Genomic DNA, 17,160 nt, shown 5'->3' on the forward strand with positions numbered 1-17,160 from the left:
CGTCTGGGTAAACCTCGGCCGCCAGCTCCCTCACAAAAGAAACAAGGAGATCAACAGGCCCAAGAGGGCCGGGACACCGTAAACGGACAAGATGGCGGCCACCCGTCAGCCTCCACGAGTCTCCACCCACTCAGGGAGGAGGTCTGCGTCACGTGACCCTTCCCTGCCCGGCACCGCCTCTGGCCGCAGTGCCTGACGGGAGCAGAGCGGCGAACGAGGGCGTCGGCCATTTTGTGTCTGTTTCCTGTGGGACGCGGTGGTGGTCGTTGGGTCGGAAGAGTGAGGGATTTTTGCCTCGTTTTTCCTGTTTGTTTTCTCCCCCTTTCGCTTTGTCGGTAGAGCGCAGTTATGGGTCGCAAGAAGAAGAAGCAGCTGAAGCCGTGGTGCTGATATCCTTTGTGGGTTTGAAGTCGAGGCCGAGCGGGGGCGCCGGTCGGTGGTGACTGGGACTGGGAGGCCTTGCTTTGGCCTGTGGCAGAGGGTCTGGGACCTAGGCCTCGAGGTGGGTGGCTTGGTGGCCCGGAGCCGGATTTAGGAAGGCTTCGCGGGGAAAGAAGTCTCTAGGGCTAGAGGCTCTGGCAGTTGTAGATCGTGGGACTCCGTGACTCAGGAGGTTCCTGCTTCGGTGCGGGCGCTGACCTAACCATTGGGAGGCGGCTTGGACCCCTCCACCAAGGACAGTGTTCCCTAAGGATATTGTGCCACATTCTGTTGTTTTGGTGACGATTCAACAAAGGGTCTTTCTTAAAGTATAATTAGCTGATTGATTCTGGAGAATTAGGGAAGAGCTTCCGGAGTGTGTCACCCACTTTTTCCGTTTTATTGTAGAATCGGTTTAGGAAAGGCATGCGTTGGTCAACCATGGTTTCGAACCCTTTTTTTCTTTTTTTTTGGCTGGGGTGGGGGGTGAACTAGCTTCCGCGTCCCACCCGCTGGCGCCTTAATCTTCTAGAAGCGTAAAGGGTGGAGTTTCTTGTGGCTATTACCTTCGTAAGAGGTAAAAAAAAAAAAAAAAAAAAAAAAAGTTTCTTATTCCTTATTAAAACGTGGCGTCTTTTTAATACTTTTTTCGGGAAGCGCTAATCTACTTTACGTTAAAATTGATTTTACTTCTAAAAATGGTTTGTTACGGAGCTGCATTTATTTATATTATATACTAGTTGAAAAATGGCTACTAATTTCTTTAATGAGCTTTTTGGAAAGTCTGCCCAGTGGGAGAAAATTTCTCGGTTTTATTAATGCAGTTTATCTGTGAGTGTAGATGCAGGCTATGGCTGCAAATTCGTTAAGAAGTTGCAAACAACTTAGTGGATTATTCATAGGAAATTGTGTCTCCTTTTATTTACTGTGAAGTTATTCTTGGATCTAAGTAAAATAATTATTCCTAAATTCCAGATATTATGTAGGTTTTTAATATTTTGATTGTTTTTGTTTTCTAGTTAATGAGTTCAGTTTTGAAATTAGTTCTTGACGTAAACTTGGAGATTTTTTTAACATTGAACTGTCCAGTCCATGGTGTGCGTTTGTAAATGTTGAAATATTGAACCAAAGAAAGGTTAGTTTTACTTAAGTCTTTGTTAAATGCAGGAATTGGACAAAGCTCTCTTGCAGATTACTGCGATGTGTTCATTTAGAGATGGTGAAGAGAGATTATAGGGATATAGGAAACTTAAAAAAGTAAAATTATGTGTCAGGTTAATTCTGAATTGTATAATAAATATCAAAAGCAAAGTATATATAAATTACTTTTTTGGTTTTAACTGTTCTCGTCTTTTAATGTTACTCTTCCTATTCTCTTAATATGACATTAAAAAAAGGCAGTGTTGTTATTGTGCTATTTTTGTTCCTTGACAATATCGATCAGGTATTGTAATAGAGATTTTGATGATGAGAAGATTCTTATACAGCACCAAAAAGCAAAACATTTTAAATGCCATATATGTCATAAGAAATTGTACACAGGACCTGGCTTAGCCATTCATTGCATGCAGGTAAGGATTTTTTTCCCCCCTGTATTTAACTTTTACCCCTCCCCCCTTGTTTGGAAACAACATGAGAAAAAATTTTTTGAATTTCTTTTAATAGTTGTAAGGTTTTGTTTATTGCGAAAGATCTGATATGGTCAGTCAGCTTAAAAAAAAAACCTGTTTTCTGGCCATTAGGTTAAATAATTGATTTTATTTTTATGTTTGAAGAAAACTTATGTTCATAGTGTTTATCTTTAAGTTATTGATCGGATTTTTTTTTTTTTTATCTTAGATTGGAGACAAGTTGAGGCCCCAGACTATCTCCTCAGTTACTTGGGTTAGAGAACAAAGATTAGTGATTTAAATTTTGTGGTCAGGCTGACCAGTTCTAATCTCAGGAGAATAATACATAATTAGCTACTGTTATTCTCTGCTGTTGAAGGATTTGTTACAGTTTCTTGCCTGAGGATAGGCTTACTTCAGGTACTCCTTGGACCTCTTTTGGAATGGTAACATGTTTCATTTGATGATTTCTGGGTTTCTTGAGTTTTTTCACTACTTAGGTAGGGAGAGCTTTGCAATATATTTTTAAAGATCTAGTACGTACCTGTATGTCTTAGTCAACATTATTTCTTCTACTTTTGCCAGAAGTAGAAGAATTCTGCCTGCATTTTTGCCTAATTGAACCCTAGAGAGATGTGAGATAAGCAAATCTTTATTCATTGGAAACTACCATTGGTAGGAGGCAGGGAGGTAAATTAAAATAAGATGTTTCCCTGAGTCAAAAAATAAGTTGATATAGATCCTGTTCACTCCAATTATATCACTATAATAAGAATTTAATGCCCATTTAGAAATATTTTAGAGCCTGCTATGTGCTAGATCTGTAATTTTCCACTGCAGCAATCACTAGTTACATGTGACTACTTAAAAAGAAAATTAAAAACTTAATTTCTCCACATTGTAGCCACATTTCCAGTGCTCAGTCACATGTGGCTGATGGATGACTGTTGTATTGGATAGTACGGATAAGAAAGAATATCACAAAAAATTTCTGTGAGAAATTTCTATGTACTAGACAAGTGTTTTAGGCACTAGGTATACAGCGGTGAACAAAACAGTCACCGTCATGGAGTTTAGATTTATATTGTGGAAGAAAACAAACTGCAATATTTAGTTTGCCTTTCCGTGATAAGTGATAGAGAAAACTAACACTAGGTAAGACACATAGGGAGGGCCACAAGGTTGGTAAGGCCTGAATGAGAAGCTGACATCTAAACAGAGCTGAAAGGAAATCAGGGAGAGCTTCCAGAGAACAGCAATTGAAAGACCCTTACATTTAGGAGCATTCTCCTATATTGAAGAAAAGGAAATGGTGGCAATGTGCTTTATATAGAAGGGCTTACTTATTGTAGGCCATTTTCTTTCATTCTGAATGAAATGCAAGGTTAAATACAGGTACAGCCAGTTCTGGTACTTTTTTTTTCTTCTTTTCTTTAATAAGCATTCTACTGGCTGTAGAGATGTGAATAGACTGCAGAATGCAGTGAGAACACTTAGGATGACTGGAGTATTCCAGGCAAGAGGTGATGGTGACAGAGGCTGGAGTTTGCTGATGGAGTAGACGCAGAGTATAAGAAAGTGAGGAGTTGCAGATTGGTCTGATGGTTTTTTGGCCTGATGAGTGTAGAAATGAGTTACCATATATTAAAATGTTGAAAGCTGCAGGAAGACTAGGCTTAGAGATGAGGATGTCAAGCTTGTGTTAATTTTGAGACGGTCTGTTGACTAATATCAGTTGGAAATGTATAAGCAGTTGTATCTACAAGCCTGGCGTTCAGAGAGGTTGGAGCTGGAGATAGAAATTTGGAAGGATGCTGTGGTAAGCATGGCTATTTTAATCTATGATATTAGATGTCCTTTCCTCTTGGAGAGTAGAATATAGATACAGAAGAGGTGCAAGGACTCCAGCTTAGGCCACCCAGCATTTAAAGGTTAGAAGATTAAAAGAAAGCATTTGACGACATTGAAAAGGTAGGAAATCCAAGAGAGTAGTGCCCTGGAAACCAAATGAGATGATTAAAGAAAGGAATTCTTTAACAGAGTCAAATGCAGGTGGCAGGTCTAGGAAGATGAGGACAGAGATTGGATTAATCAAAGTGGAGGTCATTGGTCACTTGCCAAGAGTGATCTCCTAGAGTAATGAGGATGAAAGCCTGATTGGAGTACTGTCAAGAGAAAATAGAGGCAGTCTTTCAAGAAGTTGTACTGCAGAGAACAGAGAAATGGAATGGAACTGGAAGGAGATTAGTTGGGAAACTTTTAGTAACATCTTTAATTGACTAAGTGTTTCTTTTATGGTTTTAGTGTCATTTCACAGCAACCTGTGAAATGGGCATAGCAGTTACATCAGACAGGTCCTCCAGTTTTATGGATAATAAACCTAGGACATCAGTAATTTAGATGGTTCACATCAGTGCTTGCTCTGCCTATCTTTCCAACCAAGATCATAGTAATTTCTACTAGGCAAGGTTGTAAGAAATCTGATTCTGGTTAGAATATTGTGCGGTAGTTAAGGAAGTTAAGTTATTTTTCTTCTCTTTTCAAGAGCATTTGATTAGTATATTCTTGCCCTTCCATTTAGAAATATAACAGAATAGTGAATGTGTATGAATATAATTTTATTTTTTTGAGGAACATGTGAGTTACTTCATCTGCATTTGTCAAGAACAGTAACATGCCAAAAAACTTAGGAACCAGGGTGATTAAGTCTCTTGTTGAGAAGCTTTATTCATGGATCTTTTAATCACAGTAAGAAACAGTGGTTAGAGATTAATCAAAAATTAAGATAATTTCTGAATTTGGTTTGCATGTCAGTGTTTAAAGTCTTTGAGATAGATGTCTAAGAAGAAAACACTTATTTTTCTTTAATTACTTTCTATTCTTGCATGAAAGTGTTTTGGGAAGAAAGAGAAATTGAATATTGGACAAATATATCCCCTAAAGCAGTGGTTCTCAAGCTTGGGCATGCCTCTGAATCTGCAGGGCTTGTTGGCAGATTGCTAGTCTTAACCAAGAGTTTCTGATGGGGTGGGGGAGTGGGGGTCCTGAAAATTTGCATTTCTAATGAGTTTCCACGGGATGCTGATCTAGGCAAAATACATTGACATTCTTAGCCTACATTAATGCAAGTTGCTGAAGAAACCAAGATTGACAGGAATTTTACCATATTGTCAGAAGTTACCCCTGTTTGAGGGTTAGAAACATTTGATCTAGCAGAAACCATCAGTAAATAAAATGATAGATTTCTAATGTTTTATAATAAAATGTCTTTTCCCTTTGTAATCTACCAAATTTAGTGTAATGACTCGATCACTGCTGTGGCATTGTTAAGTGTCTCAGGGTACCGCATAAGTTATGGATAATGCTAATTGTAAATGTCACTTGTGGTTTGTAACTACAGGCTCATCTCAAGATCATTCTTGGGATTTTATTTTATTCTTCCTATAATAAGAACTTTCATAAGCTTTACTTAAGTCAAACTTGAACCTTCTTTGATTTGAGTGGGACTGCCAGTTTATTGCTGATAATTCAAGCAAGCAAGATTATGTGGTAAACTTAATGTTTATTGGGCCCTTGCTATGTGTTAGACATCCTGCCAAATGCTTTTTGTATTCACTATGTTTTATTTTACATATATAATTAATATCTGTAATTTTAGTGTATTTTTATATGTAACGCAAAGAAGTAATGTAAATATATAATTTAATGCATTTAATCTTAAAAATGATCCAAGACGTTAGGTAGTATATAGGTGGTGTAGTCTTAAGTCAAATGGTTTGCTTAGTCTCACATACCTACTTAGTATGCAGCAAAACTGGGGATTGAATCCAGATAGTCTCACTACAGAACCAGTTATTCTTAATGATTATTAAGTGTTCTCTGAATAATTTCAGATTGATCTTACAGGACTTTATGAGATAGTTTAGTTGATCTAATGGAAGTTTGTTTTAATGTTAGGTGCATAAAGAGACAATAGATGCTGTACCAAATGCAATACCTGGGAGAACAGATATAGAATTGGAAATATATGGTATGGAAGGTATTCCAGAAAAAGACATGGATGAAAGAAGACGACTTCTTGAACAGAAAACGCAAGGTAAACATGAAGATGTATGCTTTTTCTTAACACAGCTTCACTAATGAGAGTATTACTACTACTTTGAAGTACAAATTTAATAATGGATGTTAGATTTATTCAAAATTCCAATTTTGAGGTTTGTTTTTTTTTTATATATTTATTTAAGAGACTGAGTATGCAAGTGAGTGGGGGAGTTAGCAGAGAGAACTCATGGAGATCATGGCCTGAACTGAAATCAAGAATTGGATGCCTAACTAACTTAGACACCAATACTCCTATTTTTTTTTAAGTTTATTTATTTTGAGAGCAAAGGAGACCCCACAAGTTGGAGAGGGGCAGAGAAAGGAGAGGGAATCCCTAGCAGGCTCCACACTATCAGTACAGAGTTTCATGTGTATCTCAAACCCATGAAACAGATCATGATCTGAGCTAAAACCAAGATTCAGATGTTCACCTAAGGCACCCAAGCAGCCTGAGTTTTATTGTTTTTCTTACGTCTTAATGTTTGGAGCTGTGTATTTGATTTGTATATATGTAATACCACATGGATTATTCCAAACACTATATTACAATATAGTTTTGTTCATAACTGCATTCCAAGTGGAATTAGCAAATGTTGAGGTTTCTAAAAATGAAGATAGCTTGTTTTGATTTGATTATATAACCACTATTAGATTTTTTGGTAGTGCTGTTACTTGATTTGGAATTTGCAATCACTTACTATCCAGATGGTGCAATTATCAATCACTTGTGAAAAAAAATTATTAAGTAAGCTCTACACCCAGTGTAAAGCTTGAACTTATAGCCTTGAGATCAAGAGTCAAATGCTCTTTTACTGAGCAAGCGAAGAGCCCTGAAAGTTTTTGTTTTGAAAAGCATTGTAGGGGCGCCTGGGTGGCTCAGTCAGTTAAGCGTCCTACTTCAGCTCAGGTCATGATCTCTTGGTCCATGGATTCCAGCCCCATGTCGGGCTCTGTGCTGACAACTCGGAGCCCAGAGCCTGCTTTGCATTCTGTGTTTCCCTTCTCTCTCTCTGCCCTCCCCCACTCAGGCTATGTTTCTCCTGCTCTCAAAAATAAATACTAAAAAAAGAAGAAAAAGAAAAGCAATGTAGAAAGCTCAGACTCTTTCTCATAGTTTACCTTTTGAGATGAAATAGAAAGCTGTTTTTGTGTGGTTTTTTTTTCTTAACTAAAACTGAAGAAAATTATTTAAAGTTTACTTCTTTTAAGAAAGAGCACTGGCAGGGGAGGGGCACAGAATTCCAAGCAGATTCTGCACCATGAGCACAGAGCACGACTTGGGCTCAACCACGTGAACTGTGAGATCATGACCTGATCCAGAGTCCTACACTTAACAGAGCAACCCAGGCGCCCCTTAAGAAAATTATTATCTGTCATAGATATAGAAAGGATGTTCACCTCAATAGAGATTACATTATAGAGGAAACATGTTGAAGAGTAAAAAGAATAATATTGACTGAATTTCCTTGCAAGAAAAAATACATGAGCTAATTGTCCTGAAATTTTTTTAATGTTGAATGTCTTTTAAGTTTGCTTAGTTTTTCTTTTTTCTCACTTTATGGGAAATATTAATTAGAACTTTTTTTAACAGAGAGTCAAAAAAAGAAGCAACAAGATGATTCTGATGAATATGATGATGATGACTCTGCAGCTTCAACTTCATTTCAGCCACAGCCTGTTCAACCTCAACAAGGTTATATCCCTCCAATGGCACAGCCAGGACTGCCACCAGTCCCTGGAGCACCTGGAATGCCTCCAGGTATCACATAAGGGTTACAATTTAACATTCTTAGGACTTTGTTGATCTGGTATAGAACATTAAAATTTTTTCTCTTAACCCTTTAATATTTGTGACTTTTTTGTTGTTGAAATGTCTGTTTATAGGCATACCTCCATTAATGCCGGGTGTTCCTCCTCTGATGCCAGGAATGCCACCAGTTATGCCAGGCATGCCACCTGGGTAAGAAAACTTTTAATTGACATGTGGGCTTGTGCCTGGTAATAATCTTTTCAACTTGGGTGTTAACGTTGATTTTAAAATGTTACTTTGCCTTTTTTTTTTTCCTGGCTTCTAATGGGCTCCATAAACTTAAATTTGTCTAAAAATGGGGTCTACCAATAAATTTAAGGAATATAAATTTGCCTCTGGAGAGAATATAGAGTTTTGGGTTTTAGGATGTGTGTAGGCAGCCATGTGCTTTAATTGCATCTGATGTAATTAAAGTAGTTGGTTGTAGATTTGTGTTTGAGTTCAGAACTGTCCATGACACTTTGTAGTTATGACAAGAAGCAAACTCTGTAAATGATTTATTTGTCAAATCATCAAGAACTAAAATGAATATGAGGTGCTCGTGCCTATCACTTTTACTTAATTATTGTTGGATGTGAGAGGTATACAATACACTTTCCCACTGTATTTTGAAAATCACAGTTAGATTTTGATTTTGTCATACATTTTCACAGATTGCATCATCAGAGAAAATACACCCAGTCATTTTGCGGTGAAAACATGTAAGCATCTCATTCATAATGTAATTCAGGAGGTATAATCATAATGTCATATTTTTTTGTGTGTTTAATGGTATCTATTCAGTTGACTTCAGAAATTTTCTAACCTTCCTCACTAAAACTTCTAGAATGTGCAAGCTGGTTGACACAATTCTCTTAATGGAGGGGGAAAAAAAAAGACCTCTGTGAGGAACTAGTTAATAGACCCATATAAATAAAGCATTTTCTAAATGTGCAGCTGTTTTTCCCCAGACTGCTAAAGTAATGAGATTTAGTAAAAAGTGTTGGTATTTAAGAAAGAATAGATACTCTTTTGCCAAATTAACATGCTTTATTATTATAGAAGGTATTTTGGGTTTCTTGTCATGAAATCTGTATATAGAGGTTAATTTTACGATAAAGTTCTCAATTAAGAATTCGCAAATGTGCAAATGTTTTAAGTGAATGGACACTTGATATATGAAGGTGAGCTCTTTTAGGGGAGGGAAAATAAATACGGGTTTTGTTTTTAGTCATGGTTCAGTGTTAGGTAGCCATTAGAAATAAGGCAGTTATGTGAGTTTACTTTAGGCTGTCTTTAATTTTGGTGGTAGTTTTTTTTTTTAATAACCCTCCCCAAAATCTTTACTCCACAGTGTATATTCAATTATTTTCCATTTGAAAAATATGTCTCTAAAGTAGTTTTTTAAATTTATATTCTGTGTGGGTATTTTCCAAATGAGACAAAAGGTGATTATGATTTCCAATTACACATATTTTAGATGAGGCCTCTTCTATGTATTGAGGGTATAATTGTTCTTAATAACCTTAAATGTATGAGAATGTTTTATAAACAATACTGATTTTTTTCCCCCTTATTTTATTGGTACACCCAAGAGTTTGCTGGTTTTTAGAAGACTTACTTTGATAGAATTGTTTGAGTCTTGTGTGTTCTTTCAGCTTGATTTTCAATATTAGGGGTCAAGTTCAAGTCTTTTATCTATTGTTTCAGGCTTTAGCCACAATGTTTTCTAATGGTTTATACTGTTGATTTAACTTGGTTTGTTTCTTGAAATTTGCTTTCTAATAGAATGATGCCAATGGGTGGAATGATGCCACCTGGACCAGGAATACCACCTCTGATGCCTGGTATGCCACCAGGTATGAAATGTTAGATAACCTTTTTAATAGGATTGGTGTGCTTTATTCTTAAATATTTTGGACAGTAGGTTTGTGGATGGTGGTGGAATTTCAATGTTAACATTTCCATAGGTTGGTGAGGTTTTTTTTTAAATGGAGAAGTGTTGGAATGGATGCCCTTTTTTTTTTTTTTTTTTTTGAGTTTTGAAATCGTAAACAGGCTTCAAAGCAGTCAGAATGGGTTGTAGAACGTATGCACCGAAGCTCATATACCTAAAAGGAGTTGTATTAGGAATTTTTTAGATGAGTAATTAAGAGACTTTTGGAAAATAATGGAGAAACCTAACAAACTGTATTTAAAAACGTAGGAATTTATAGTCTCAACGAAAAGAAAAGCGATAGATTCAATGGCTGGTGATTTCTCCATTGCCAACCTTAGCTTTTCTCCCTGGGACATGTCACTCTGTTGTTACAAGATAAGACAGGCAAGAAAGGGTGTCAATAGCAGTGGGCTCTCCCTCTTGTTTTAAGTTTATTTATTTCGAGAGACTGTGTATGTGCACGAGCAAGCCAGGAAGCAACAGGGAGGGAGGGAGAGAGAGAGAGAGAGAGAGAGAGAGAGAGAGAGAATCCCAAGCAGGCTCTACACTGTCCTCACAGAGCTCGACGTGTGGGGCTCGATCTCCTGCCTGTAAGATGTGTGAGCCGAAATCAAGAGTTAGACACTTAGCTGACTGAGCCACCCAGGAACCCCACCTTTTTTTCATTAGGGAGCAAAGTAACTCTCCCAGAAACTCCTTAGCCTCTTAGAGTTGACCAGAAATAGGTCTAATGGACCCTTTAGCTGAAAGGGAGCCTATGTTAAAAACGATCTTGGACTATATCCTAGAATGTGGAGAATGGAATTTTGTTAGCCATGTAGATGTGCCACAGAGACCTTCACGAGGCTTTCTCAGTTGGTTGCCTTGTTTTTCATATGTAATCCTAGCAAGTTTGGTGTGCAGTCCATAGCAGATTTAGAAGTACTCAAGTGGTAGTTGATGTAAAAGGAACAGGAAAAATAAGGCAGTGACAAAATGTGCAGTATTACCAGTACAGGCATTAATTTATAGGTAGTAGCTCCGCATATTACTGGGAGAATTTCAGACCTTTAAAGGAATGCAGAATAATAGCCAATGTTCCGTTGATAATATGAAGTGTTCGCAGGAATAACTTAGTTTTCTGAAAACAAATTTTATGGGTATATAATCTATCCGAAGTTTTTACAGTAGTTTGAATTAGAGTTTAGAGACTATCCAGCTGTCAGAATGATTGAAGTAGTTCTCTTATGTGTTTCAAAAAGTTTGCTAAATCAGGAATATTAGTAACTTAATTGCTACTTTCCCTATACAAAGAGTCTCTAGTGGTATCTTTTCACTTTCTGAAGAGATACAAAGGAATAGAAAGGTTGAGGCAAGATTGTTCTAGGGGCCAAATGCCAAAGTTATTTGGACTTCATTGAATTGAGCAGTTAGTTCATCAATAACTTTGTAGTATAGAATTATTTTTTAATATGGTATGTTTTAACAGGAAAACTTTGGGAAAATACTTTTTTCTGAACTAAAGGTTTGAATAACTCCCTTTTCCCAATATTTCGTCTTTACAGGTATGCCCCCTCCTGTTCCCCGGCCTGGAATTCCTCCAATGACTCAAGCACAGGCTGTTTCAGCTCCAGGCATTCTTAATAGACCACCTGCACCGACAGCAACAGTTCCTGCTCCACAGCCTCCAGTGACGAAGCCTCTTTTCCCCAGTGCCGGACAGGTAAGGTAGAATTCCTGAAAAGAAGTGCGCTTACATTAAAGGTAAAGTGTAGTCGTTTATAGAAATCCTTTATATTGCTACAGGCCAATTTTTATTGGTAATCATTTTAGTACATGAATTAAATACAAAGAAGTGTCCTACTCTCTTCCATGTTTGCACACATTGATTTCTTCAAAAAAGATTGGAGCCAGATAGTGTAGCATCTTTTTTTGGTTTCATAGCAGTGAACTCTGATTATTCTTAGCTTTTGTTAGAAATGAAAGTTTAATTTCTGGGGACTTAAATATATAATAGTGTTTGGAGGTCCTCCTTTACTTCTTGAACTATGAATGGAATGAAATTGAATTCAAAGGTGAAAATCCTAAGACCTTAGCAAATCATTTGTTGGGCTCTTTAATGTAGAACAGTGACAAACAGTGATGCGCTTTCACAGGAAGGGCGGCATTTGACCTAGTTAGACTTCTCTTTCCTCCTGGTCTCGTCTTTATTCAGAACTCAGAAGCTAAAGATGCCCTTGTTATATATAGTAAGTGTATAATGGTGGTTACTTTTGTGTTTTTCCCCCAGGTTATATTCACAATTAAGCAGATGTATTTAATTGATTCAGAATTAAGAAGATTAGGATGTGTGTTCTTTTTTTTTTTCTCCCCACTTTAACATTGTCCCATAGAGGTTTTCTTTCCTTTTTTTGTTTGTAGTTAAAAAGTATTACTTTTTGAGTCCCCTTTAAACACATTAACTTACATTTAGAGGTGGGTGGGGATTTTGTTTATTGAGAAGTGTCAAACTTAACAAAAATCATTGATAGAGAATTGGATTGAAGGGTCAGTATTAATGCATCTTTAATCTTAATTGAAGGTATCATTTTTGAAATATCAGTGCAAAACACAGCCAGTTTTAGAAAAGAAACTGGTTAATGACTAGGTTTATTGGTGTAGAATTTTTAAAAATATGAGGCTCATACTGTCACTTTGTTTATTGTAAATGCATTAACTACCTGCCTCTTTAAATAAATCAGATTTGATTGCATTATATTTTGCATTTATAAAAATGCAATCTATACTAAAGAAAAAAGTCTACCACATGGCTTATTTTCACCCATTTGTTTGGAGACTTTTCATTGTTTCCTTTCTTTTATGCTACAGATGGGGACACCTGTAACAAGCTCAAGTACAGCTTCATCCAATTCAGAAAGTCTGTCTGCATCTTCTAAAGCTCTGTTTCCTAGCACAGCACAAGTACGCAGGAAGTTGCAGTTTAAACTTGTTAAAGTGGCTTTATAAACTTAACCCTTTGGACCCTAATTTAAAACTAAATCTTTTCCAAAATATATACTATGTTTAATTTTTTTAAAGTAAAGTTAATGGTGTAAAAATCAATGGTACTTGAAAATTTGAACTCCTAATAGAAAAAAAATGTACCCCAAACTCCTGTGGTTCTAAAGGGTTAAAAGCATGTAAGCAATAAATGCGTAATAGTGGCCAATGGTTAGCCTGATGCATGATTAAGCTTTTTTGATTTATGCTGTTTAATCTAATGCATCAAATATAATGTAAAGAAATTCAGTACTCTGCATTTGGCTCTAAAGTTGGCCTAGTCTTCATGTTTGAGATGTGTGGTATTATGAAAAGTAACCTATTTATTACTGGTAACTTTATGCTTAAAAGAGCCTACTAAACCCTTTTGTCCGTAATAATCATCTAGCCGTTGTTAGGTGGAAGGACATTGTATTATCTGAAGGACCTCACTGATATGTTTTATGAAACATTCGTATTCTATTTTTTTTGAGCTGCTCGGTAGATTGATTAAACAATGAATTTAGAATAGTAACAGTAGAACATGCTATTGTGATACAGTATTTCATCAGAGTGAAATACAGAGCTTTGTAAAGCAAATATTGGTGAGAAAAGGTAGATAAAGTCTTAGAAGTTGCATATGCAGTCTTACTTTTTTTATTTCTGCTGTTGAGTTTTGGATGTGACTTTGACCCAGCATCTTTTAGCTATTCTTCTATATTATCTTGATTTTTGTAGAGTTTTTATTATGTTAACTTTGTTTTAATTTCATTTAAAGTTTGGTCCTTTTTGAATGTTGGTGTCTCATTTTTAAGTTAATTGTAGTAGATAGACTCAACTTTGTGTTTGGAAGTTTCGTTAATGACAGATTATGTTTTACAGGCTCAGGCAGCTGTCCAAGGACCTGTTGGTACAGATTTCAAGCCCTTAAATAGTACCCCTGCAACAACTACAGAACCCCCAAAGCCTACATTCCCTGCTTACACACAGTCTACTGCTTCAACCACTAGTACAACAAATAGCACTGCAGCGAAACCAGCGGCTTCAATAACAAGTAAGCCTGCTACACTTACAACAACCAGTGCAACCAGTAAGTTGATCCATCCAGATGAGGATATATCACTGGTAAGTTTTTTTTACAGGTTTTTACTAGCACAGTTTGACTACTGTTGTAGCAACTTGTCCTCCCCTTGAGAAGTGTTAATTTGTACACTGATGGTCTTATAATATTTATTTTTTTAATTTATTTTTTAAATGTTTGTTTATTTTTGAGAGAGCGTGAGCATGAGAGGGACAGAGAGAGAGGGGGAGACATAGAATCCGAAGCAGGCTCCAGGCTCTGAGCCGTCAGCACAGAGCCGGATGTGGGGCTTGCACCCACAAACCGCAAGATCATAACCTGATCCAAAATCAGATGCTTAACCTTCTGAGCCACCCAGGCGCCCCATCTTATAATCTGATTTAATGCTTACTCTGTGGTTTTTATCATTCTGACTTCTAAGAACCACAAAATAATTACTGCATGTATGAGTGTTTTGATCTTAGACACACTCCTCCTACTCCCAGACTGTTTCATAAAGAAGACTCTAATTTGGGTTCTTACTGTCAAAAATCATTTTAGTTACACATAAATTTGTAAATTAAAAAAAAAACAGGTTTGAGGTAGAATCTGTAGATCCTTTGAAACTTACCTGTCTTTCTCACTAGACCCTTTCTTTCTGAGGCAAGTGTATATTTTCTGGAAAGTTATTAGCCATTCTTCATATATAAAAATTGGTGAGGTTTTCTGGAGTCATTGAGATTTTAGGTAGTTGGGCTGGTTTGTGGAGCAAAAGTAATGATTCACAAAGGGTAGGTTTTTTAAAAGTTACTGTGTAACATTTTAGATGTTTGCCTTTTATGCTTAATGACTGTTCTCTCTGCCTTCAGGTATTTAACATTGTGTTCATTTTTATTCATAGGAAGAGAGAAGGGCACAGTTACCTAAATATCAACGTAATCTTCCTCGACCAGGACAGGCTCCCATTGGTAATCCACCGGTTGGTCCTATCGGAGGTATGATGCCACCACAGCCAGGCATCCCACAGCAACAAGGAATGAGACCCCCAATGCCGCCTCATGGTATTTCTTCTTATGTTTATTTAGTGGATTTTCTGAGTATACACATAAATTTATCTGCAAAATACATTGCATTTAAAAGTACAGTGCACAGACCAACTCAATCTATTTTTTGTGTTTTAAATGTGTTTTGTAGGTCAGTATGGTGGTCATCATCAAGGCATGCCAGGTTACCTTCCTGGTGCTATGCCACCATATGGGCAGGGACCGCCAATGGTGCCCCCTTACCAAGGTGGGCCTCCTCGACCTCCGATGGGAATGAGACCTCCTGTAATGTCGCAAGGTGGCCGTTACTGATCTTACTTCATCCAATCTAATAGGTTTGGAGATTAAACCTTTTCTCAACTTGTGCTGTTTATATAGCCAAGCTTCCGTCAATAAGGCTTCATTGTGACTTTAACAAACATTATCTTCCCACATACCAGGAACTATTGGACATTTATTTTACATGGGAAAAATTATTTGGAATAATAAAGCAGGAACTTTTCCTGAAGTTGCAATTTATACTGTATGGCTTCTTTTTCATGTTTCATCTAGGTTTTTAGAAGTGAAGTATAGTAAATTTGGTTCGTTATATTGTGAAGGAGCTGGAATTACATGAACATACCACCTTAATAAAGGCAAGTTCTGTAAGCTTACATTGCTATTTGTAAAGTTATGCCTTCACAGCATTTCAGATGCTGTTGGACTTCATGTCCCCAACCTAGCTTGGTGAGGGCTGTAACTGTTTCCGAGACCTGTACATTGGAAGTCTGAATGTATAACAATATTTAATGTATTTAGAGTTCCTCATGTTGCAGGGTTTAAGAAATCTGACCCACCAAGGTCATGTGACTTTTCTGTACTGTTAAACTTCATTGTAATAAAATGAGAGAAAAACTTACGCCTTTTTATTCATAACCCAGCTGTGGACCACTACCTGAAAGGTTTGTACAGATGCATGCCACAGTAGATGTCCACATAATAAAATTCATAGTTCCCAATACAGCTTTGATATATCATTGGATTTTGTCGTTAAATTGTAGGTTGTTCCGTAGCTTCATGTTTTAAACTGGACAGCATGTATAGACTTGTATGTTAGTGGTTAAGTTGACAGAAAAAATTAGGTACATATGAGCCATTGCATAGTGGGTATAAAATCTTTACGTTGTGTCACTTTTTCACGCCCTTGGTGTCACTACATGTTAGATGTCCTAGATATTTAAAATGTACACCTTAGTGGGCCCTCTTTCCAGCTGATGAAGTTTAGAGCCTAGTGCCAGACCCATTCGTTCCCTTCTGATTATTTTTGAGACTGCAGTACTGCGTGGACCTCAGAAGCTTTTTAGGTGCAAACTTCTAGAAGCTTAGGTGCATGCAGTAATTGTTTTTGTTTTTGTTTTACTGTTAATGGATTGGAATCTTTCCTAAATGTTAGGCCAAATAATCTAAATGTGCCTCTGTTAAGATGGTTAACAGATGGATTAAAATTTATTATGTTCCTAGAAAATTACATTATTTCCTTGATTAGATGGTTATCTTCTGTTGTTATTTAGCCTAAATGGCTTTCCTGTTAACCTTTTCATCTTGGAAATTTGAATGTTACTATGTCCTGTGAAGAACTTTTTTGTAGAGGTGACTGCTATTAGTATCTTGTGTTCCAAGTCTCATACAATAATACCTCTTGTTGACTCTTTGGCATCCATTTTTAAAAATCTTTACTTTTGCAAGGCAGTTTCATGATTATTTAAGTATCAAATGGTCTATACAAAGCGTAATTATTAAAAATTCAAGTTGGGTTTTTCCTCAATGTAAAGTTAAGACTTAAAATGTTGATAGGTCAATAACATAGATGTGAAGGTATAGATATGACCCGAAATCCGCGTTTTTTTGTCTTTGAAAAAAAGTCTTAACCTTGTAGGAAAATGTTGAAAACTTTTAATCATCATAAAAGAGTATTTATGTGACAAGTAAAAGTTACTCATTTAAACAAAACCTACAAATATGTGTAAAGCCGAGTGCTATTTTAAAGTTTACATTTTGCTCCAGTGAAATGTTTTATAGCTCTTTTCTTATGGTACCATTGAGGTTCAAAAATTTATAATTTGAAAAGGCAACATCCATGTATCACCAAGAATGCATTTGTTCCCTCTGCCAGCCCCAAAGCCCCATACTTTTTCTCTCACATGCCTACTAAGTAGTTGTGG

General features: G+C 36.7%; 1 protein-coding gene across 3 annotated transcripts; it reads left to right on the plus strand.

Moving 5' to 3' along the window:
- The first annotated feature begins 195 nt into the window (after positions 1-195).
- Positions 196-15,961, plus strand: ZNF207 (zinc finger protein 207). 3 transcript variants are annotated; one of them, XM_029926785.1, is made up of 12 exons: positions 196-389; positions 1,865-1,991; positions 5,988-6,126; positions 7,723-7,890; positions 8,016-8,091; positions 8,595-8,642; positions 9,709-9,779; positions 11,404-11,561; positions 12,707-12,799; positions 13,739-13,981; positions 14,818-14,977; positions 15,111-15,961. In XM_029926785.1, exons 1-12 carry the CDS (start codon positions 349-351, stop codon positions 15,269-15,271), a joined length of 1,485 nt encoding a protein of 494 aa, XP_029782645.1. In that variant the 5' UTR covers positions 196-348; the 3' UTR covers positions 15,272-15,961. The 3 variants fall into 3 exon arrangements, with proteins under 3 accessions (XP_029782645.1, XP_029782647.1, XP_029782646.1); XM_029926787.1 differs by lacking the exon at positions 12,707-12,799 and having other exon boundaries at positions 15,111-15,959; XM_029926786.1 differs by lacking the exon at positions 8,595-8,642 and having other exon boundaries at positions 15,111-15,959.
- The last annotated feature ends 1,199 nt before the right edge of the window (positions 15,962-17,160 follow it).

Source organism: Suricata suricatta, chromosome 17, assembly GCF_006229205.1.
Source record: "Suricata suricatta isolate VVHF042 chromosome 17, meerkat_22Aug2017_6uvM2_HiC, whole genome shotgun sequence".
In the NCBI taxonomy this organism is placed as follows: Eukaryota; Metazoa; Chordata; class Mammalia; order Carnivora; family Herpestidae; genus Suricata; species Suricata suricatta.

Coding starts and splice junctions, on each gene's coding strand:
- ZNF207 (XM_029926785.1), top strand. CDS start 349: ATGGGTCGCAAGAAGAAGAAGCAGCTGAAGCCGTGGTGCTG. Junction 12,800..13,738: donor TGTTTCCTAGCACAGCACAA/GTACGCAGGAAG, acceptor TATGTTTTACAG/GCTCAGGCAGCTGTCCAAGG. Junction 13,982..14,817: donor CAGATGAGGATATATCACTG/GTAAGTTTTTTT, acceptor TTTTATTCATAG/GAAGAGAGAAGGGCACAGTT.